This window comes from Emys orbicularis, chromosome 16 (assembly GCF_028017835.1).
Source record: "Emys orbicularis isolate rEmyOrb1 chromosome 16, rEmyOrb1.hap1, whole genome shotgun sequence".
Lineage (NCBI taxonomy): Eukaryota > Metazoa > Chordata > Testudines > Emydidae > Emys > Emys orbicularis.
This window is the reverse complement of record NC_088698.1, coordinates 28,815,906-28,838,155: the sequence shown is the minus strand read 5'-3', so window position 1 is coordinate 28,838,155 and position 22,250 is coordinate 28,815,906. Positions and strand designations below refer to the sequence as shown.

The window sequence follows — 22,250 nt, the reverse complement described above, 5'->3', positions numbered from 1 at the left end:
TTGCAGGTGGTTCAAGTGGTTTCTGGCTCAAGGCATGAGTTTCCAGGCAACAGAGCTGGGGCTTCAACAAGAAGCCCTGAAAACCGAGCTCTCCAGAATGAAGAAAGAGCCCGTACGGATTGTTGAGATGCTCTGAAGCAAGATGCTATCCCTTGTGTTTTGCTATATCTTGCAGAGCCTGGTCAAGGTGATTACCCGCAACAAAAAAGGAGAGAACCTTGCCTGCCTGAAACAGCCTGACTATCCATTCTGCCAAGAAGGCGCACCGTGCGCTGGAAGGCTGCTCTGCCATTGCATTATGAGCCGTACTTTGTTTTTACACTGGACAAAGGGAAGTCCTGCACTACATCAAGGAAGAAACCCTGCAGCCAGGAACTGACAGGCTGCTGTCCCACTCCTGAGCCCAGCACAGGCAGAGAATGTGGCATCCAGGAACTTCCACGGGGTAGTTACCAAATACACAGGGCAGCCGATCCGATACCCGGTGAGGTCGCTGGGAGTTTTTCCATTGATGTCAAAGGACACTGATAAGCCTCAAGGTCTGTGTATGGGCACGGCTCCCCCTGGACGTGAGTGGCTGCTCTTGTGAAGGAGATTTGATTGAGAAGAGGACAGGATTCATTCGCACTGGGAATGGCCTGGTCTCCTTTGGTGCAATGCCAGAGAGAAATCTGAGGAAAGGAAGTTAGCAGGGCTCCTATACATTTCAGTGGACCCTCCCTCACACAAGTGTCCAGGTAGATTCAGCTCAGAGAGGCTGGGCCCGGCCTGTATGCCCTGTTTAGTACACCAGTCACCTCAGGGGGCAGACGGCACTACCATCTTGAAAAGGGAAGAAGGGCTGAATAGACATGCAGGTTCCTTAGCCAAAAACCCAGCTCCGAGTCCCCCAGCCTTCGGAAAGGTCAGGATGTGACCTTCACATTGTGGGCCCAACTCCAATGCTCTGGGTTGACCTGAATGAACAATAAAATGCCTGCCGCACGGACCCACCCACTCTAAGGCAGAGAAAAGACTAGCCCTCTGAAATCACAGCTGGGGGAGGAGGGGCAGTCAGAGGGGAAAGGGGAACCAAAGAAGGCACCATAAACATTAGCATTGCCACCTGCCTGTCAAAAGAGGGGAGGGGACATGCACCATGTCTGGATGTGATCCCTTATCAAATCAGTGGTGCAACAGTCCACTGCTGTGAGCTGGCAGTGGTTTGGCCCAGAGCAACAGCATCCTACAGTGTTGTGCGGATGGGTGGTCTGAGGGAGCAGAAAGCCTTTGTTGGTTTTAATCAGAACAATGCAAACAATACTGAGCTTTATTCACCTGGGAGAGAGAGAGAGAGAAAACTCATCTCGATTTTATCCCATGGACATTTAAATGATCACAGGAGCCAGCACTCCCTGGAACACTATACACCTATGTTCTACGAGCGGAAAAGAATCACACTGCACAAGAGGACAAGAAACAATCCACAAACTAAAACAGCAGCTCAGGAGACATGCGCAGGGCCCACGATCTGGCGATGCGTTAGGAGTGAGGTTATTCAGTTGAGCAATGCACTTCCTTCACTTGCAGGGACTGCCCCCACGGTCTCAAGGCTCTAAAAGAAACGGCGAGTAAAGAAAGCTAAGGATTCCAGGTAGGAGAATTATTAGCCTATAGTTTCTTCTGTATAAAAGCACATCACAGGAATACAGTACGGTGACAGCCCATTGAAACCTTCATGCGGGATAGAGGGTTGGATTTTCCCCTCTGTCTGTGAAGTTAAAGCTTTATAAAAAGATGTTCATTGCAAATGACTAGTACTATTAAATTCCACTGAAAAAAAGCCAAGAATAAGAAAATAACTCATCAAAATAAAAAATTAAAGGACACTGAGGTACAGCTCAGTTCAGAATACACCACACAACACCACCACCGTAGCAGAGAGGAGAGCAGCAGCCTGCAAAGGAGGCTTGGGATGACAGCCTGAACCAAGGTCTTTAGGTTTTGTTTAGCATGCTAAGTTTGTAGCTGAGCGACCATATAGTCCAGGAGTACTTACTGTACTAATCTTGACATTGCTATGCTTGAAGGTTGTACAAAACAGCAGATGGATCAGACTGGTATCAAAAAGATCAATATCAATTCAAGAGCTTGTCGACTCTCCTTTTGTTGATATGAAATAAAATACCCACAAACAATAAATTTAGCACAGATTGAATTTTGTGCAATAATAAAAGGAAACCCACCAGAAAATTGAAGTTGGAAGACCACTAACTGTCCCAGATAATTTCATTAAGTGCTGTATTTTAAAAGGAAAACAAATACTTAAACACATCAACTCCTTAGGAAATGTTTTCCCATCTGCAGATGGTAAAATGAACATTTATGAAATTATTATGAAACAGAAAATACTGTCTCAAGAGAGCTTAACAAATTCAGCCCCCAAAATAGATGTATTTGCTAGGTTATGTAGCCATATTCAGTGGAATGGGAGGTGGTCACAAGTCTAAGACAAGGAAGGATTCCTATAGTAAGAGCATGTGCAGGTTCCTAGTTCCAAAATTAATTGTATCTGAAACAAACCAAAACTCAAATCTGGTGTTTCCAAAATGTCCATGCAGAAGGTGGCTCTCTATCTCCAGTTATTTATTTAAATGCCATAATACTCAGTGTCCTTTCTGTGAAAACTCAAAAGTATTTACCACCCCGTTTGCTAGCTCTATACACTGCAAAAATGTTCCCTTTGGAAAAGAAGCCAAATACCTAGTACTCTCCGGATTATATCAGTGGAAATGCAGTTACTAAGTTATGTTTATAACCAAACCCAGTGCAGAACAAACAGCCTTTTGCTTATTGCAACTGAGGTATTGATATCAAATGAACTGAACTGTCCGATGCTGCTCCCCCACCACATGCTGAAAACAATAATAGGGTAGGTTCAATGACTGTGCATCCCAATAGACAGAACTGATGTTAAAAGTATTTCAGTTGGCGAAGAGAAAATGAGAGGAGTGGAAAGAGACATGCAGAGATAAAAATAAACGCACTTGGCTTAATGAGGACAGAACAATGAGCACCCAAGTGAAACACCACCTCAAGAACAAATATCGTCAACAAACAGAATAGGAAGCAATATTATGATGCAGGTTAGACTGGTGAGAAATGAAGACAAATGAAAATCCTCAGTGTGTGGCTATTGCTTGACAAAAATCATACATCAGAATGATGCACTAGTCAGAAATGGATGTGAACACACAAGATCCAGGTTGGTCTTTGGGATGAGAATGGTGAACAGAGGATGCTGGCGTCAAGGAGACAGGGCAGCAGAACGTTCCTGGGATCCAAAGAGACGTAGGCGAGGCGTGTAGCATCGGCTTCGGAAGACGGACATTGGGAATCTACTGTGACTTGGCTGAGGATGTGGACTTCAGAGAGACTTGTGCTGGGGACCTTAATCGCTTGCAACGTGGTTCTCGTTTTGTAAAGTGTGCCAGCGTTCAATTTTCTTATCCTTATTCTTCAGACACTCGTACCAGTGTTTCAAACGCTCCCCCTTGGCGGTGATGCCCAGCTGACATCCGCCTGGAGGAAAGAAGCAGGCAGGATAGTCAAAGAAGACACCAGGGTTCCAATTACCCGTCTCTGTGGTGCCACTTTTTTCTGTATTTCTTTTTTTCCTCCCCAGTTTAAAATTTCATGTGAATTTAATGCTGGCAAAAGGCCTCAGACTGACAAGCTCCGGAGACTGGGGTCTTCTAGTCAGCAAAAAATAGAGGCAGCACCACGGACAACCAAAACTCGTCTAAAATGGAGCCCCAGTGGGAGACCCTCACCCCACCCCTCCACACAGGACAGCCTGGACAGCAGGGCAGGGTTAGACCCTAGGAGTTCTGAATAGCCTAACACGAAATATTTCGTTTTTCAAACCATGTTCTCATCCTACAACCCCTCTTCCGATTATTGTTGGCTTAACCCAGCGGAAGTAGTGTGGCCTGGGAGATCCAGATGCACAGTAGAGTACCCTGCAGCTGGAGCTGGAGCAGTTCTTCCTGTGGTGCGATCCTGCTGGGATACAGGAGCCGCATACACAGGTTCAGCTACTTTGATATTTCTGTACAGGGTGCAGGCAGAAGAGGGGCAGGGTGATAGCCACGCCCATATTCGGGGGGTCTAGCACCACTATTGATACCACCTTCCCCTTCCTTCAAGCGACTGGGCTCCGGCTCCTCCCTGCTCAATGCACATGGCTGAGAGCAGAGCTGTCTAGGCGCCCGCCCGTCTGCAGAAAGGCCACAATCTGGCCTGAAGTTTCCCTGCTCCCCAGGTTACTCTGACCTAGAGCCGGCCACCAAGTGAGAGTTCGAAAAAGGTGCCGACCAAAATCAAATGGGCAAATTATATAAAATCAGCCCAGAGCAGAATCCGCTCGTGAGCCCAGGTCCTCTATACAATGGTGCAACATGAGGAGTCGCAACTGAGTCACCGGACCTGCTGCCCACGAGGTCCTACTTCAATGCTTCAAATGGAACTGATTTGTATTTCAGAACACTGAAGAGAAGCTAAGGACAGGGGAGTCATTTAAAATCACCGAACACTTCAAATACAGAGAGAGCACTTTGTGGCAGAGAGACTGCAGCCAGGCTCCGATAAGCCCAACCCATTCTTAGCACCCTCCCCGCCAAAGTGCCTGCAGTTTTTAATCACACCCAGCACCTTGGTCACTTCCAGATTCCAAAGCAGAGCCGGCCAACTGTCAGCAATCCTTTGCCTCTCCCCTCTGACCTGGCGCTGGGTGTGACCTCAGAGTGACTGTAGGGAAACACCCTGTTCCCATCAATCAGCAGAGAGTAGACAGACCTGTAACTCACCGATATAATCGTTAGATTTGCCAATATCATAATCCCAGACCGATACGTCCAGTGATTTCTTGGCCAGATCGCTGTGTTTTATGTCATAGAAAAACTCCTGGAAAGCACACAAAGTATTAAAATTACACCAAAACCCCAGAAGAATCTAAGGAAGCATTACATTCTAAAGCTTATTGTGCACACTGAATTTAAAAGACCCTCACCGAGATTTAATAAAATGCTAGCAAATAATCATACTCTGCTCTTTGACTGTGGCTCATATCCTTGGATCTAAATGCACTTACATGGTAAGTTCCCCCCTTATAACTATCATAAGCATTTGCAAGGCCCCTATCAAGGGGACATCTAGGCCGCGGTGAGGTGCAAGGATTGTCCATTTTACAGACTGGCCAACTCCAGAGCCAGAGGTGAACTCTGGCCTGATTCTCTGTGGTGCTGAGCTGTGGGTGCTCAGCACCTCTGAAAAATCAGTGGGGCCAGGATTTCCCTCCCAGGAGTCTGGACTGCCAGTCTCCTGCTCTGACCACTAGGCCACCCTGTGAGTCATTTTGCGAGTCGCACAGTAGCAAAGCCTCCTCAATCCAAGGCTCGAATGGTGGGAACTTGCTCTTCCCTTCAGCGCAATCTCCAGACATAGCGAAGGATCAGTCATGGGGGAACTGCATTCGCCCTTTGCTCCTGAGTCGAGCCTCGCTTCGAACAGCTGCCCGAGGAGCCCCACTGTTCATACTGCCTTTTTAAAGCCAATGGAGAAACTGGAGACCAGTCACACAACCCAGCCCTGAAAGGTGCGGGGTGCTCCCGATTCTCCTGGATGCCAACGGGGATCGAGGATGCAAAGTACCTCACAGGATCAAACCCTTTGTAAGGGAAAATGTCTTACAAGGAGCTTGTGTGTCATCGCTGGGGTTTTTTATAATAATAATCCATACGTTTCAGAGACGTTTTAACCATGGTCCTTTCCAGCAGCAGGAGAGTATGGTGAGAAGAGGTCTGACCTAGGGGACAGCAGTCAGTTCCTGGCCAATGTCATCTGAGCAATCTTCATTTACAATGCACTCCTTCCCAGGAGTTTCGAGCATTTGGAAGCTAGTTATGAAACTGATCACACCCCAAAAGCTTTCCAGCTAGGGACAACATAACCCCTGCTGCTCACTGCTCACTTAGCCCAAATTGTATTGTGGGAAGAGACTAGGTTATACTGGAGCCTCTGATTCGGTCAATGCAGAGATCTCAGCATGTACTTGTGGTGTAGAATCATGATTAGTTAGATCAGTCGCTCTCTCATAGAGGGGGAGACAACACTGAATTATTGAGATTGATCTAGCATGTATATTTCTCCCCGATCAAGGAGATAAGGCCAAAATATCAAATGCTTCAATTAAGCTGCCCAGATTCCTGACTCATAGAATCATAGGACTAGAAGGGATCTCGATAGGTCATCTAGTCCAGTCCCCTGCACTCATGGCAGGACTAAGTATTATCTAGACCATCCCTGACAGGTGTTTGTCTAACCTGCTCTTGAAATCTCCAATGATGGAGATTCCACAACCTCCCTAGGCAATTTATTCCAGTGCTTAACCACCCTGACAGTTAGGAAGTTTTTCCTAATGTCCAACCTAAATCTCCCTTGCTGCAATTTAAGCCCATTGCTTCTTGTCCTATTCTCACAGGTTAAGAAAAACAATTTTTCTCCCTCCTCCTTGTAACAACCTTTTATGTACTTGAAAACTGTTCTCATGTCCCCTCTCAGTCTTCTCTTTTCCAGACTAAACAAACCCAATTTTTTCAACCTTCCCGCATAGGTCATGTTTTCTAGACCTTTAATATTTTTTGTTGCTCATCTCTGGACTTTCTCCAATTTGTCCAAATCTTTCCTGAAATGTGCGCCCAGAACTGGACACAATACTTCAGTTGAGGCCTAATCAGTGTGGAGTAGAGCAGAAGAATTACTGCTCGTGTCTTGCTTACAACACTCCTGCTAATACATCCCAGAATGATGTTTGATTTTTTTGCAACAGCGTTACACTGTTGACTCATATTTAACTTGTGATCCACTATGACCCCCAGATCCCTTTCTGCAGTACTCCTTCCTAGGCGGTCATTTCCCATTTTGTATGTGTGCAACTGACTGTTCCTTCCTAAGTGGAGTACTTTGCATTTGTCCTTATTGAATTTCATCCTATTTATTTCAGACCATTTCTCCAGTTTGTCCAGAACATTTTGAATTATAATCCTCTCCTCCATAGGTGGTGATTAACTTTGTACTCATTTATTTCAGAAATATCCCTGAACAGTTTGAAGACAGAAATGGCAATGCCTTGTGTTTCACACGCACAAAGAATTAATAGTTTGTCCCATTTAAAAAAAATGGATCCATCCTTACCTCATTAAACTCGGGATTCAAGGTCTTCCTTTTAATCTGCGTCTTATGCTTGGCCTTTTTCCCCATGTCAGGTTTCAGCCAACTAGGAGCAACATAAAAGCAGTTTAGAAGTGAAGTGAATGAACAGAGGCAGCTTGCAAGCTAAAGAAAAAGGAGTTTCTGGACTGGAAGAACAATAGCTGAGGAAGTTAAAACTTAATCAAAATCACAAAATGAGTAAAAAACCTGTTTCCGATCATCAGGTTAAAGTCTAAGACTAGAACGATTCACTTTGCACTGGTTACTGAATTCAGCATAAATCTCTGTATATAGATGCACTGTTGGTACTTAGATTAGAAAGACAACCTTTAAAAAGAATCATGCTAAATCCGAATAGCTAGCACCCCTCTCATTTGGATCGGTTGTAGAACGAGCTTGTAGAAGAGATCGCACTGAGGCCGTTTATTTGTAACTTGCTCCACAATTTTCTCACAAGGCACCTCGATGGAAAATTGCAATGGTCAAAGAAATGGCTAGAGGAGTGTTAAAATGCCCAATGGACTAAACTGGAAATATACGTACAACTCAAAAAGGGCTTCACTGATGCTAGTGAGGGCTACAAGTGTGGAGAGGCTGAAATCATCATGACATTGACAAGTAGTAGACAAATTGGTTATTATATGATGCCAAACCACTTTTAACCTCCATGGCGAGCTATTCCATTGTGCCTCTGTTCCTGAGAATTTCAAGAGTGCGCAAACGCAAACTAGTCTAGAGAGACTTGGAAAAAAAAACCCAACTACTACTGATAATCAATTAGCATTTAATGAAGCACAGATTAGCATACTGAATTCATTTTACTTATAAGTATGGAAACAATTAGCTGTCTTAACAGTCCAGTCCAAACTCAATGCTAAATTGTACAGTTTGTGTTAATTAAATCTTTGTTTAAATTACCTTTGAAAGTAAAAATCTCAGTGTTCTATTTGTTGAGCATGAGAGAGAATAAAGCACGACATCAGAGGAAAAACATTCAACTTTGTTGAACAGCAAACAAGACTTTCAGATCGCTATGGGCAGGGGTTATCAGGGTTTTTTATTTCATTTTTTAGGGGGAAAGTGTTCTTGTTGGAAGGGGAGAAAGGAAATGGAAAACGACCAGGGGGGAAAAAATATATGTGGTTTAGATGTAGAGGGAAGTTCTAGCCTGAAAGGATAACTGGAATATCTATTCCGGATTAAGAGCTTCAGATTAAAATTTGCCCAGTTTACAAATTGATTACATGTCATTTGACTTTGCATTGAGCGGAGAATGTGAACAACAAACTGTGTTCTTCCTGCCTCTTGCAGTGTCACATGTAACTGAGTTATTGTTAAAAAACCGCATATTTCCAGATGCAGTGAGGCATCACCACCATGAAGTGCAGTAAAGGCCAGCCTGGCTCTGCTCATGGCAAGGGCATGGGACAAGTCGGAATCTGGGCAGCAGGGATGAACAGCAAATCTCGTATGCACTACCATGCCCCGCAGCCAATGGCAAGATTGTTTTGTGTATTATACCACACGATTATCAAGACTTCAATCACAATGGGTGAGTTACTAAGGGCCTGATTCTCCACTCTGCTACAGCCGTTTTACACTGGTGTGTCTTGAGTAGTGAAGAATCAGAACCTGAGTTTGGAATCACTCTGGAATGCACATGGAAAAGGCACATCAGAAGCCCACGTAGTGTGTATGTATTTGCGCCGTGTGAATGGCAGCGTGCCTCATTGCAATCCCGAAGACCCTGCAGTTACAGTTCACCTGACAATGTCATTGGTTTTGCATGAAGCTGGATAGAATCCATTTTACCCTTCCACTGTTGTATGGGCTTTTCAGCGATAATGCCAGTTAAACCGCATTTCGGGCAGTGAAATTCACGGAGCAGGTACATTACAGAATTAGAAGCCATCATGTTTCACCGAGTTATTCCTCTGACAATAACCGGGCTTTAAGGTAACCCCCCTCGCACACACTCCATCGTTGAGTTTGCTCCCGCGCGATGGCACAACAAACACTTCAGAACTTTTGGGCTCCAACTTACAGTTTAACGAAAGGATCCGAGTATCCATTGGCATCCATGGCAGCTAAATGGACACAACGGACAATGCCAACAATCAGGCCTCCCTGCTGGGTGCTGTACATGAGGGACACGAGGATCTTTCCTCGTTCTTCCACATCACCACCACGGTCTACCTACAAGAGGAAGCCAGAGGAGTGAGTGGGGACTGGGATAAGAGAGACCAGAAACACACCCACACGGGAATACTGGAGCCAGGGACTCACCATAATCCATTGTGCAGGAAAGAGGAAATGACTAAGGGAAAAGCTTGAAAAGGCCCCACGAGAGATGATGAAAGAAGGCAAGGAAGTGTTTGAGCACAGGGACCTACTTGCTGAAGGTGACCAATACAATGTGCAGAAGCCACGCCCAGTTATTAGGATTCTATTTTTTATATTCGATAAGGATTGAAAAGGTTTGTATGTGTCAGTTAGGTTAAACTCGGCAGACCCCGTTCAATGGTTTGCAAGAAAGTTGTAGCTGGTTTCGCTTTGTCCGGGGGTCACACGTGGCACCTATTAGTCTCAGGTTCAGGTTGGAATGAACTTACAATCTGAAAGGGCCTTGGCAAGCAGATGCTCTGAAGGCAGAACGGGGAGAGAGACCACAGGTGTAACATTTCCACCTCCCACTTGGGACTTCGGCAGCTCCTTCTACAACCATTAACTAACCCTCCCCTCTTGTCACGCAGGGTCTGAAACGGCTCATGGGGGAAATGCCTGAGTCCTCCAGGCCTGCAAAGAAGTCAAAGAAACTCACCTCCACTATTAGCATCAGCACCACGACTAGACGTTTGAGCTGGCACTAGAGAGATATGCACATTCCACCAACTGGTAGCATGATGGGTTCCCCCGTGAGAGACCTGGGCTCAGGAATGACCTTGGGATCCCACACCCCAGCTGGCTCTATACTGGGGGCATCAGGAGAGCAATTCTGTTACTCACTCAAGAGGCCGATAACAGGGAAGCGGTGCACTCTCAGGGTACGTCCACACGGCAATCAGAGACGGGATTGCAGCACGTGTAGCTATACCCAAGATAGCGTCACTCTAGCTGGCGCGAGTACCAATAGCAGTAAAGCTGCGGCAGCGCAGTATGTGCAAGCTCACCCAGGACCCTGGCTACGTACTCCGGCGGTAATCCACGCTGCCGGGGCTTGACTGCTATCAGCACTCGACCTAGCTAGCTTACAGAGAGCGGATATGTCGGCAAACACACCTCCGACTGCAGCGCCATCATCGCTAGAGCGTGACTCTCGCTATGGCCCTGCGCAGGTGACCTGCATAATAAGCAGCTGCTGAGAAGCTCTGGAAGTGGGATTATAAAACAAAAAAGCGATCATTCACTAGTGGCACCAAAAGGATAGAAAACGGGGCCTCTCGCCCCTTAGCTAAGGATGCCCTTTGAAAGCAGCGCCAGAGGAGCAGGGCAGCACAGCATCTTACCTCCTCTTCATACAGTGCCATCCCACGAGAGGAGCCGGTTGTTCCAGCCCGCTTCATCTTGGAATAGAAACAAAGAGAGATTCCCTTCAATAACTCCACAGGCAGAGAGAGACCTCTCCCTACAGAAACAATATTCATGCACACACCCAACAGGTCAAACTCAGCCACGGTGCCCCACTCACTGACCTCGGGGTGGAGGGGGGTGAATTTGTCCCACACACCTACAGGCTCTTCAGCGAGTGATGTGGCTTCTGTCCACCCATCGAACTTCAAGAGTTTCTTTATTCCTATTTTCCGATGGCCAGAGCCATAGATCTGAATCTATTCCACGCACACAGGAGTGCAATCTTTTCCCCACCCACGTACTCAATCATCTCACCTAAGTTCCCTTCTGGAAAATTGTGGTAGGATACTGGATTGCAGGGCACTCTCTTGTCAGGAGAGCTACAGGCCACCGAACTATTTAAAGCAGCTTGTGGGCGTCCATATGAGTTATTTCTAGGGAAGGAAGCCACCCATATTCCACTTCACCTCCAAAGCTGTACACAGGAGCATGCAATATGCTACTCATTCATGGGGTCAGTCCTTTATCTAGGATTCCTTCTCTAGTTTTAAACAGTTGGACAGGAACTCCACATAGGCTGGTCAGACAGGTTCCTGCTAGAACTATTAGTGATCTTACCTCAGCAATTTGCCTAGTTTTCCTTGTTTAAAGCCTGTGAGCAAAAATCTGCTCTCAATCCTAAAGTAGTGATCTCAGCTCTGTTACGCTGCTCTTCCTACATTTACAGAACTGTCTCTGGGAGACCAGGGTACAAGAGTCAGCATGCAGATCCAAGAGCAGAGTTTTGCCCTTTGTCCACATCACAGGATGTTTTCGGGGTGCAGGGGGGATAATATCTTATAAATTAGACTTGTGCTAGTCTATGGAACAGAGTGCCCCGTGCACTGAAGAACTGTCCTATCACACCTACAGGCTAGGTAGTGCTTGGACCAGATTCTGATCTCCATGACGGCCTACAATGGAGTTACTTCATATTTATACTGCTGCAACTGAGACCAGAAACTGACCCTAAGGTTCTGAACACCTTCACAGAGACCTTCACTTTCACAGATCACATAGCCACTCAGGAGTCTCAAATTCACTGTCACTCCAAAGTCCATTAAATGCTACTTTTATATCGAGCACCAGAAGTAATGACAACATAGCAAAACTTCACGAGACTTACCGGTATTACTCTCTCCAAGCAGATGTTGAAGTTCTTTTTCTGGTTGGATTTGAGTTTCTTCAAAGAAACTCGAGTTTCACCAATAAATTCATTGTGGCCAAATTTGTCTTCATCACACACCGAGATCCTGAATTGAACAAGAAAAAGGACCTAATATTGAATGGGCTGGAGCATTTCCCAGCTCAGACTCTGTGGAGTAATGTAGACCGCAAACCCTAAAAATCTCACATCTAAGATACCTGCGAAATCAAGCAGCCTCAATTTAACTTCTGACCAGAGCTGGTTGGAAAACAGAATTTCCATTCCTCAAGAAATTCTGACATTTTTAAATTTGTTCCAATTCAGAGCAAAGCCAAAATTTTGAAATTTCCTGCAGAACGGAAATTCTGAAAAACGTCAATTCAGAACCACTGAAATATTTTGCTAGAATAATGTGAAAATATCTAGTTTCAATAAGGTAAACATTTCATTTTGATGTCAAAATAGAATATAAAATATTTAATATTAAATAGACAATATATTATTTAAATAATAGTACACAAGTTTAAAGGAAATAAAACATGATGAAGTGAAACATTTTGACATTATCTAAACAATTTGTTAAGACTTTCTTCCATCAAAAATTTCATCTAAAATCGACACCTCCCCAGGAAATGTTGTGGTTTTGATTAAGCTGCATTTTCCGATGGAAAACTGTTCCTTCGAACATTTTTCATCCAGCTCTACTTCTGCCCAATTTCTTAAAGGGGTGCAAAGCTAGCTAACTTTAAGTGCTGCTACAGGGAATGACACTCACCCCTGTGCAGAAGACACACATAGTTCCCCATCACAGTGCACTTTCATAGAATCAGAGAAAATTAGGGTTGGAAGAGACCTCAGGAGGTCATCTAGTGCAACCCCCTGCTCAAAGAAGGACCAATCCCCAACTAAATCATTCCAGCCAGCACCTTAAAAATCTCTAAGGAAGGAGTTTCCACCACCTCTCTAGGTAACCCATTCCAGTGCTTCACCACCCTCCTAATTAAATAGTTTTTCCTAATATCCAACCTAGACTCCCCCACTGCAACTTGAGACCATTGCTCCTTGTTCTGTCTTCTGCCACCACTGAGAACAGCCTAGCTCCAGCCTCTTTGGAACCCCCACTTCAGGTAGTTGAAGGCTGCTATCAAATCCCCCCTCACTCTTCTCTTCTGTAGATTAAATAAGCCCAGTTCCCTCAGCCTCTCCTCGTAAGCCATGTGCTCCAGCCCCCTAATCATTTTCATTGCCCTCCGCTGGACTCTTTCCAATTTGTCCACATTCTTTCAGTAGTGGGGGGGACCAAAACTGGACGCAATACTCCAGTTGTGGCCTCACCAGTGCCGAATAGAGAGGAATAATCACTTCCCTCGACCTGCTGGCAATGCTCCTACTAATACAGCCCAATATGCCGTTAGCCTTCTTGGCATCAAGGGCACACTGCTGACTCATATCCAGCTTCTCGTCCACTGTAATTCCCAGTGTAAGACACTGGGATTTTGTCTTCAACTTGCCTGAGTGTTTTCCTTTGCATATCTTCGTCCGTAATGCCATGATACACCAGGGTCTCATTCCACATGGGGTTGCGAGTGTTGCGCAGAGTCTTGGTCCTCAATTTGTTTGACTGTTGGGTTTCAAAAATTAAAACAAAGAACTAATCACACACACTGTCTGCAGCCTAAAATGGTCCCGGGTCAACCGTTATGCAAACAGTGGGTCACTCCTGTGATCTTTCCTCACATGAGCAGTCCCATGGTTCCCCTGTATTTGACTTCATTGGGGGCCACTCACCCAAGCAAAGTATTACAGCCTAACATTTTTAATTTTTTTTAAGTAATGTCTGTAAACCAAAATTGCCAAACTAGTCTCATTTAAGAGTCAAACTCCAATCCTCATTATTTGACCCAGATGCACATGGCCTCTTCTTCTAAAGGACGTTGAGGTGTTTACCATGCCATGGCAGTTTAGAAGCTCAGGCACAGCCCACTGGAACATGAACTTTGTGGCCTAAAATAAATGAAAAGCCTAAGAAGCTGGAACTTTCTTGCCTCCCTCTCACTTGTTCATATTTACTTACTATCGGCCAATTCAGCTCTTGTACAAGCAGAAAATTAACTGATTCCCAAGTTAGTAAAGTCTTGGCTTCTGCATCTCTTGTGCCACGTGGGAAAATTATTCCTACTAACCGAGATTCCACATCTAGCCGGGATTCTCTGCTTGGCAAGATTAGTAGCCTCCTTCCACTGTTGCGAAGTAGAAAGATACACCATAGATGAGAATTGGATAAACAGAGGCACCTAAAGCTAACAACAAGATCCCAGATGCTTCTAACTGGAGAATTTTTCCCCAATGTATGAGAAAAAGGATGAGAAAGGAAGACTAGCCCACAGACTACTCAGATCTTACACTAGGGATGGATTCTGTCCACTGTATTTTGTGGTTGTGCTGGAATGTTTCTTTTGTTTGAGATCAGATGGCTCAAACACCAAAAGTGCATAAAGTGTAAATTACAAACTTTTTATTAACATTATTTTGAAAGAGGTTGGCACCTCAGTCATTTCCTTTGAGTATAATTCAGCCAGAGAGAGAGAAAAAAATCTTTGAATCCCCACAGGAAACAGAAGAGACATTTGTTAGGCAATGGGCCAACAATGTTCATTTCTTCCTAGAAGTTTTCTCCACTGAATTCAATTCAGCTGGTCCTGGGAGCAAGAGTTTACAGAGCTTTCTTTGATGAGGAAACTAATTGGCGCATTTACTCACTTGCTGGATTTTTTTCACAGCTCTAATTAGAACACGCAAAACCTTCAAAGTAAAATTGATCTTTCAGACTCCAGTAATAATTAGATTTTGTGTCAGATGTTTTGCGTTGCATTAACAATGTCACCTTCTCTGAAGCTTCTCTGTGCTCATTAACTAGGTATTCGTCTTTCGAGATGTTCTGTACGCTGCTCGCTTCCGCAAGGCTGCTGTGAAACATGCAAAACCGAAGGCAATACGAAAAGACACCCTCTCTCTCAGAAATCAGGGAACACTCATCCATTAACAAAGACCACCAGGCTGAGCTATTCCTCTCCCTATTCACCAGTGTCCTATTCATTTCCATCCAAAATTAAGGAGGTATTGATATCCTTACAATAATAAGCACTTTGCTCCACTAATAGCAGAATTGACTTCAATGGGACAAAGGGAGAGGTTCTATTTAACAGCAATGAGGGCATTAGAAGCCAGTCATCAGGTGGAGGAGGAGCCTGCTTGGTACACGGGGTGTAAATAACACAATCAATCCGATTAATCTTAATGTGCCAAAGGAGAAAAAAAAAAGACTAGAGCTGACTCTGAGACAAAGAAAAATCCAGATCCAGATTGGGAGGAACCAGTCAGAGATAACAGCTGCAGAAGCAGCCAATGCAGAGGGTACTGCTGTAAACTCTCCAGGGCAGAGACAATCTGCTGTTCTGTGTTAGTACAGGGCCTGCCACCATGGGCCCCGCTCTTGGTGGGTCCTTAGGCATCACCATAATTAACATGATTAAAAAATAATCAGATTCAAACTTCTCCAACACAACAAGTGTTCTCAGCTCTGGGGTTTTAGTTCAGCCCGTTGAGCCAATCCCATCTGTTTGCATCCAGATATGAACATCAGCGGTGTCAAGGGGTGTTCAGATCGGTCGTCTCATGGTTGGACCCCAGAAAGCATCTTTTTGCTGAACGTTAGTGAGCAGCCATTGCACAGGAAATATCCTAGAAGGCCTGTGTGAGTTCTTGAGAGTGTCAGGGAATAGCGGCACATTTAGTGCAGTTCATCTCTACTGAGTTACTGTAGGTTTCACACTTCTGATTTTCCAGGACCTACATCACAGTGTCTACAATCACCATTCATCCTAAGAGATGCAGGTGTCAGGAAGGTTGCTTGGCCCAAGACTTCATTTTCTTGAGCAGGTCACGTACTGTATAACAGCAAGGAGCAACTGTGTACCGAAATCAGAGGGGAGAGACCAAGGCAATCTTCCGAATAACAACAGAGCAGCTGCCTTTGCGAACTGCTCTCGTTCCTTCCACGCTATTGTTGTTTTCAGTTAAAAAAGTATCAATACTCAGGATTAACGCAGCATTGTAGGTTTTTCTCTCCATGTGGAATATTTTTAGGCCTGTGAGCTGAGATTTCGAAAGAAGCCTAGAGGATTTGAATGTCAAGCTCCTATTAATTTTATTGGGAATTAGCCATCTCAGTCCTTTGGAAAATCACCACTGTAAAGCAGTACTGTAATATTTTTGTTCACAGTTTCAATGTAACAGAGTTAAGCAAATGAATTGATAGATATTTACCTTACTGGCTCCCGGCAATAGGTGCAACTTTACATAAGGATCAGCTAAACCATTGGAGTCCATTGGTTTTAAGCCCTAAAAGATAATGAAGGGGGTTTGCCATCTTTAAATACAATGGGGAGAAGGATTTAGCAATAGTTTATTACGAAATATAAATTAATAAAGGGAACGGAAGGTATGTGCTGGATAAAGCAAGGCTCTTTGTTCTGAATAAGTGGAAAGCCCAATATCCAGTCCCAACACTGAACCAACACTGTGAATTCAGCTTCTAAATATCAGACCAATGCTACTTTCCGCTATAGACTTGCTCACGTTGTGTTTGAGTCTTGTGCGACCTAACGGACAGATCTGCATTATCCCCAGCCAGCTTCCAAACTCACATTCAAGAAGCAAAGGTTTGCCTCCAGGTCTTCATCCCCTACAAAAGGGAATGAAGAGCTAGCCCAAAATGACACCGCTGGAGCAGCATGTTTAGCACAAAAAGGAGAGACCTCCTTCATCCAGAAAGTCATTCCTGAACACGTAAAAGGATTGAGCTCTTCCAGAGAGAGCGAATGAACGGGAAGCTGGGACGCAGTAGGAGTTGAGGCATGTTCAGAGGTGCACATTGGCATTTTCAAAGTGGAAAATGCTGCACACTTCACTACCACCAGCACATCTACGCACTGGAATTACCAGCCTTCTCTACAGGACAGCGGTAGCAGGAATTTGAGCATTCAATGGCATTCACCCTACAGAACTGGTGAAATGTGAACATCAGTTTCCCCTCAGGCCTGCAGGATCCCCAATTACCTTCAGCGGGACCGACCAGAGTTCTACGCAGGGAGGAGAATCAGGCTTCAGGACTTTACCTATTTCTCAAGGCACTAGGGATGCAAGTCCATCCTATGGCCTCACCACAAACTACTGAAACACAGTTGGCTGCAGCAGAAAGCACTTGGACCTACATTTTCCCACATGACTAGGGATTTTGGGTGCCCACGTCAAGGCACCTTAAAAGGGGCCTGATCTTCTAGAAGTGCTGAGAACCCTCTGGAAATCAGACCTATTTAAGGTAGGTACCCAAAATCACTAGTGGCTTTGGCAAATTTAGGCTTTTGTCTATAGGACTGCCTCCGAGTTAACCGGGGTATTCGCCTTTGTCAGGTGTTTCGGTTTGAGATGTTCACTGCTATGGGAAATCAGACCGTGTTTGTCAGATCTGAGGTTTGGGGAATTTTCACTGCAGAGCGTAGCCCGTTCCCATCAGGCAATATGGAGAAATGGCAGCCTGTACTTTGGGTAGCCTGACGTCACCTGCTCTAACCAGATACGATATGAGTGCTGCGGGCGCACGGGCAGCCAGTTACGTTATCTGTGAATGTCAGTGGGCGGTAGGGTTACCTAGCGACAGTAACAAATTCTGGATTCAGACCTGAATCTGTGCTGTTAAATTCAGAGCTTTTGTGGACTTCTCTGCTTTGCGATTTTAACAGGAGTGAAAGAGTTTTCGGCCCTAGTCAGACATTGCTCACAGTGCTGGAGCTTGGGGTTTCACTGCACATACGCTCAATGGCAGCTAAACGTTGTTGATTTTGCCTGATAGCAAGAACAGAAATGGCAGGTCGACTGAATCATTACAAACAGGAATCATGGAAATAAAGGGCCGACGTCTTAACTTGTCTGCTGCCGTCTCTGCAAGCCCCTGCTCAGTTCTGAGAGCCAGGTACTAATGACTGTTGCAGGTGGTTAAAGGAGATGGAATGAACTCCCCGATTATTTTCAGCGTAACTCAAGTAACTGTCCTGGTTACAGTTGCTATAATCAACCCGCTGCACATGGGCAGACATAACCCCGATAACCCCATGAGATGGCTGTGGGAAATCAATTAACCTGAGCAAGCTGGTGGGTAATTACAGCGCACTCAGCTCTCGGATGCACTCCTATCCAGAACACGCATCTGCACGCTCAGGCATAGGTTGCCTCCAGCTAGGCTCAGGTCAAACATGTGATGCCAGCTCCTGGCACGTGGCCTCTGAAGCCGGCTCAAGTCTCCATTATCTGCTCAACTGCTGCAAAAAATAATCACCTCCTCTCGTCCATCTCCTAACGACATTCCCCAGCAAAGGGATTCCAGTTCAGAGACACATCACACTGGAAATTGCCTATTCAAGGACCTGGTGGCCTTAAGCAGCTACGGCTTAGCTATCCTGCCTACCCAAGTCTACTGCAGCAGATTCATGCGAGGGGGACGCTAGAGCAGATGATGAAACCCACGTTGTAACTTGCTGTGTCCAGGGACAGACTGTTTTTGGAGGAGGGCGCTCAGCAGGAGAGTTTGCTACCACTCGCCATCAGACTGAGCCCGTGCCTTGCTACCTTTTAGGGCCCGATACAAGACCCTCCCATCTGCCTTTTCCTGTGTGGCAGAACAGGGGCTCACATATGCCTCCTACACTGGAAAAAACCACTTCTGCCACTTTTAGAGACAGCAGAGGTTTCTGAGATGTTCCCTACACTTGGAATGGGGAATCTCTCTAGAACCAGTAGGCGCTCTAGTGCTGGATGGAAGCTTAGACATGCCCAATGCAGCCCTAACTCCTCCCAAGTCTGCAGCGAGATGGAAGGACAGAGGATCCTGCACCTCGCCCTTAAGGGAATTATTGTTACCTCCAGCACCCAGCTATTACAGAAATGGATATCACACATCCTTGTTAGTAATGCCTGTGTGGGTCACCTGGCTGGGGGGGAGAGAAAGATGGCGGCAGAACTAGCTTCAGTTCCATTGCATTCGGTTAGGTGGAAACCAGACTAGGTCTTGGGGAGCGTATGAAAACAGAGAGAGGTGTTTCTGAAATACGCTCTTCCAGGCGAGGACAATGGCCTGTGTACGTAGAACGAGCAGGTGCCTCTGCCGGCCTACTCCCCAGTCATTTTGTTTTGCTCCAAGGGCGCACTTACTTTGGCTTTGATGAGAGTGCAGTGCAAAGAGCTCTTCTCCTGGTCGTAGAGCAGACTGAACTCCAGCGCCCCCAGCGTGGCTAATTAGCAAGAGGGGAGAGGGAAAGGTAAGAGATGGTTTTATTAAGAACAAAGCCACTAGAGATATTTCATCCACCCGGCCTAGCGATACCAATATGAAACCCTGGAGGCTCCTAGCACCAAAGGCAGAGCAGCACTAAGGAAGGGAGGGTATCCACACAGTCCAACACGCATTCTGCCAGGCCAGTGAGAGCTGACAGGCCGACAATTCCATTTCATGGCAACTCCCGAGGTTCTAAAATTTGTTTTCATTCCACGCTGGAACAAGAAAATATTTTGAACGTTTTCACAAAAGTGTGGGGGGAGGGGGGGGTGGAAGCAGGGCCGGCTCCAGGCACCAGCCGAACAAGCACGTACTTGGGGCGGCACCTTGGGGCAGGGCGGCGATCGATTTTTTATTTTTTATTTTTATTTTTTGGATTCGGCGGCGCGGTGCTCGGAGAGGGGGCGGGGGCTTCGGGTGGCGTGGTGCTCGGAGGGGGGGCGGGGCTTCGGGCGGCGCTCGGAGGGAGGGCGGGGGCTTCGGGCGGTGTGGTGCTTGGAGGGGGGGCGGGGCTTCGGGCGGCGCTCTGCTCGGAGGGGGGGCGGGGCTTCGGGCAGCGTGGTGCTCGGAGGGCGGGGGCTTCGGGCAGCGTGGTGCTCGGGGGGGCAGGGGCTTTGGGCAGCGTGGTGCTCGGGGGGGCAGGGGCTTGGGGGGGCGGGGGCTGGCGCGGTGTGGCGCTCAGAGGGGGGGTGGGGTCTTCGGGTGGCGTGGTGCTGGGGGGACGGGGATTTCGGCGGCGCTCGCGGGGGGGTACGGCAGGGCGGCTCTCTTCTTTTTTGCCTGGGGCCGCAAAAAAGTTAGAGCCGGCCCTGGGTGGAAGAGACCAGGTTTAAAGTCCCTGCTTGCCTGATTCAAAGGAGTTTTTCATCCCAGACCACCCCAATTCAGGCAGAGCAGGGGCTTGAACTGGGTCTCCCAGTGCCCTCACCAAGCATCACAATAAAAATCTCACTTCATCCAAAGCGTTCAGACCAGCTCTCCATAGCATTTGCCTGGCAAGTCTCCTCCCAAAACTCACCCTAGGCAGAGACACCATTTTAAATTGCTGACCGTGACCTTTGCAGCGCTCTCCTAAAAGGACAGCACCGCTCTGCCAAGGGGCATTCCAACATCACAGAGAGCCCAAACCTCTTGGAGTACAGAGCAACCACGTTGCATCACATCACGAAGACGTCAACCTACAGCATTATGACACACAATATATTTTAGCTTCTAATTTAACACCCAGAATTGACTATGGGCACAATTAATTGGGACTGCAAAGGATAGCCTCTAACGACCTGGTCTGCAGGCTTGATCTATTTGTTCCCCTTTGCTCTTGTGACTGCAGGTGAAAAACTGTGTGCACGAATTTAAAGGGCATTTAAAACACTGCAGCCATTATTACACACAATCGCCAACAGGGCCAGCTCCAGGGTTTTGGCCGCCCCAAGCAGCCAAAAAAAAAAAAAAAAGCCGCTATCGCGATCTGCGGCGGCAATTTGGCGGGAGGTCCTTCGCTCCGAGCGGAAGTGAGGGACCGTCCACCAAATTGCCGCCGAATACCTGGACGTGCCGCCCCTCTCCGGAGCGGCCGCCCCAAGCACCTGCTTGACAAGCTGGTGCCTGGAGCCGGCCCTGGTCACCAACTAACCTACCATCACAGCATCTCCTGGCCAAATTCACGAGCTACAGTAGTCAGAACATTATCAGAACAGAGCTATGCAAACATTTACCTGGAACACAGGGGAGTGGCCACAGAGTTTTAGCCTACTTTAGTGCTCAGCATGCAAACAAGAAAGTGACAGCACAAGTGAGACCTATTAAAGGCACAAAGCAGCTGTACAATGCAGATCACATCTTTATATGACCTGCTAATGCACTTTAGCCCTGAACTTCAGCAGCTTCTCCCAAGTGAACAGAGACTGCCAATTACCCCAAGTTTCATGTTGTTTCCAGCCTGGGTTCTGCACACTCCTTTCGTTGGGTGCTCACCCAAATTTGACTGGAGAGAGGAAATGTTAGACACGGGCTCCCACTGTACTAAATTTCTTCATGGCCACTTTCCTCTCTGCCTAATATTTATGCACTGCCTCGTGGTTCCTAACCACCCTCGTCCTTCTCCCCAGAAAAAGGTCTGAAACCATGAAGTGATGCCTTCTTGGAGTTCCTGATCTTCACTCTTATGGCCAGTAAGATCATGAATTAGGATTGGGGGGGAGGGGAATCTTAGTGCAGAAGTATTGAAATCACAAGGATCTCTCCTTTATACAGATGGATCTGTCTATTGGCATTTCATGCAGCTAAAGAAAACAAGAGGCTTCACCTGAACTTCTTTTCATATGCGTACAAACGTGGACATGTGCATTTACACACATGCTACATAATAGCATATATTAGAGAGAGTAAAATAAACTAAGGTCCTGGGGCCATAAGCTTAGGCACCTACATAGCTTTAAAAATCTGGGCCCTGATCCTGCAAGCCATGTCGACATCAATGGGAGTGCCTCTTGAGGAAAGTTTGCAGGATTTAGTTCTAGGTCAGAGCCATAGTCTCTTCTCAGTCTCTGCAAATACTGTGCCTTTAACGGGGCTCTACATTATCAGTTCAGTTTTTGACTTTCCCCTTTTTCAAGGTTTAAAACCAAGTTGCATGGAGTTGCCACTTAGACCCTTGGGCGCCTTCCTAAAAGGATGAATTATTCAACTCAAACGCTGAATTTTTGGAGATGGTTTGTTATTTTCAGTCAGAGAGAAATGGAGTCACAAAATAGCACAATTCCCTCCCTGATTACTTATTTACCGAGCATTAAAAGCACTTAGTGGATGCCAGGAACATGACATGAGCCTCAGAGGATCAAAGCTGCAGTCACT

The 22,250-nt window shown here is 46.3% G+C and overlaps 1 protein-coding gene across 1 annotated transcript in view; it reads right to left on the bottom strand.

The window, feature by feature from the left end:
* Window positions 1-3,430: 3,430 nt before the first annotated feature.
* Window positions 3,431-22,250, bottom strand: part of RPH3A (rabphilin 3A) — a 74,294-nt gene continuing 55,474 nt past the window's right edge. The window contains exons 11-20 of the mRNA XM_065417786.1: window positions 19,274-19,353; window positions 16,334-16,408; window positions 13,519-13,628; window positions 11,987-12,113; window positions 10,758-10,814; window positions 9,645-9,647; window positions 9,296-9,447; window positions 7,234-7,315; window positions 4,848-4,944; window positions 3,431-3,561 (exon numbers count right to left, since the gene is read on the bottom strand). Coding sequence (XP_065273858.1) covers window positions 3,431-3,561; window positions 4,848-4,944; window positions 7,234-7,315; window positions 9,296-9,447; window positions 9,645-9,647; window positions 10,758-10,814; window positions 11,987-12,113; window positions 13,519-13,628; window positions 16,334-16,408; window positions 19,274-19,353 — 914 coding nt within the window. The remainder of the gene's footprint in view (window positions 3,562-4,847; window positions 4,945-7,233; window positions 7,316-9,295; window positions 9,448-9,644; window positions 9,648-10,757; window positions 10,815-11,986; window positions 12,114-13,518; window positions 13,629-16,333; window positions 16,409-19,273; window positions 19,354-22,250) is intronic.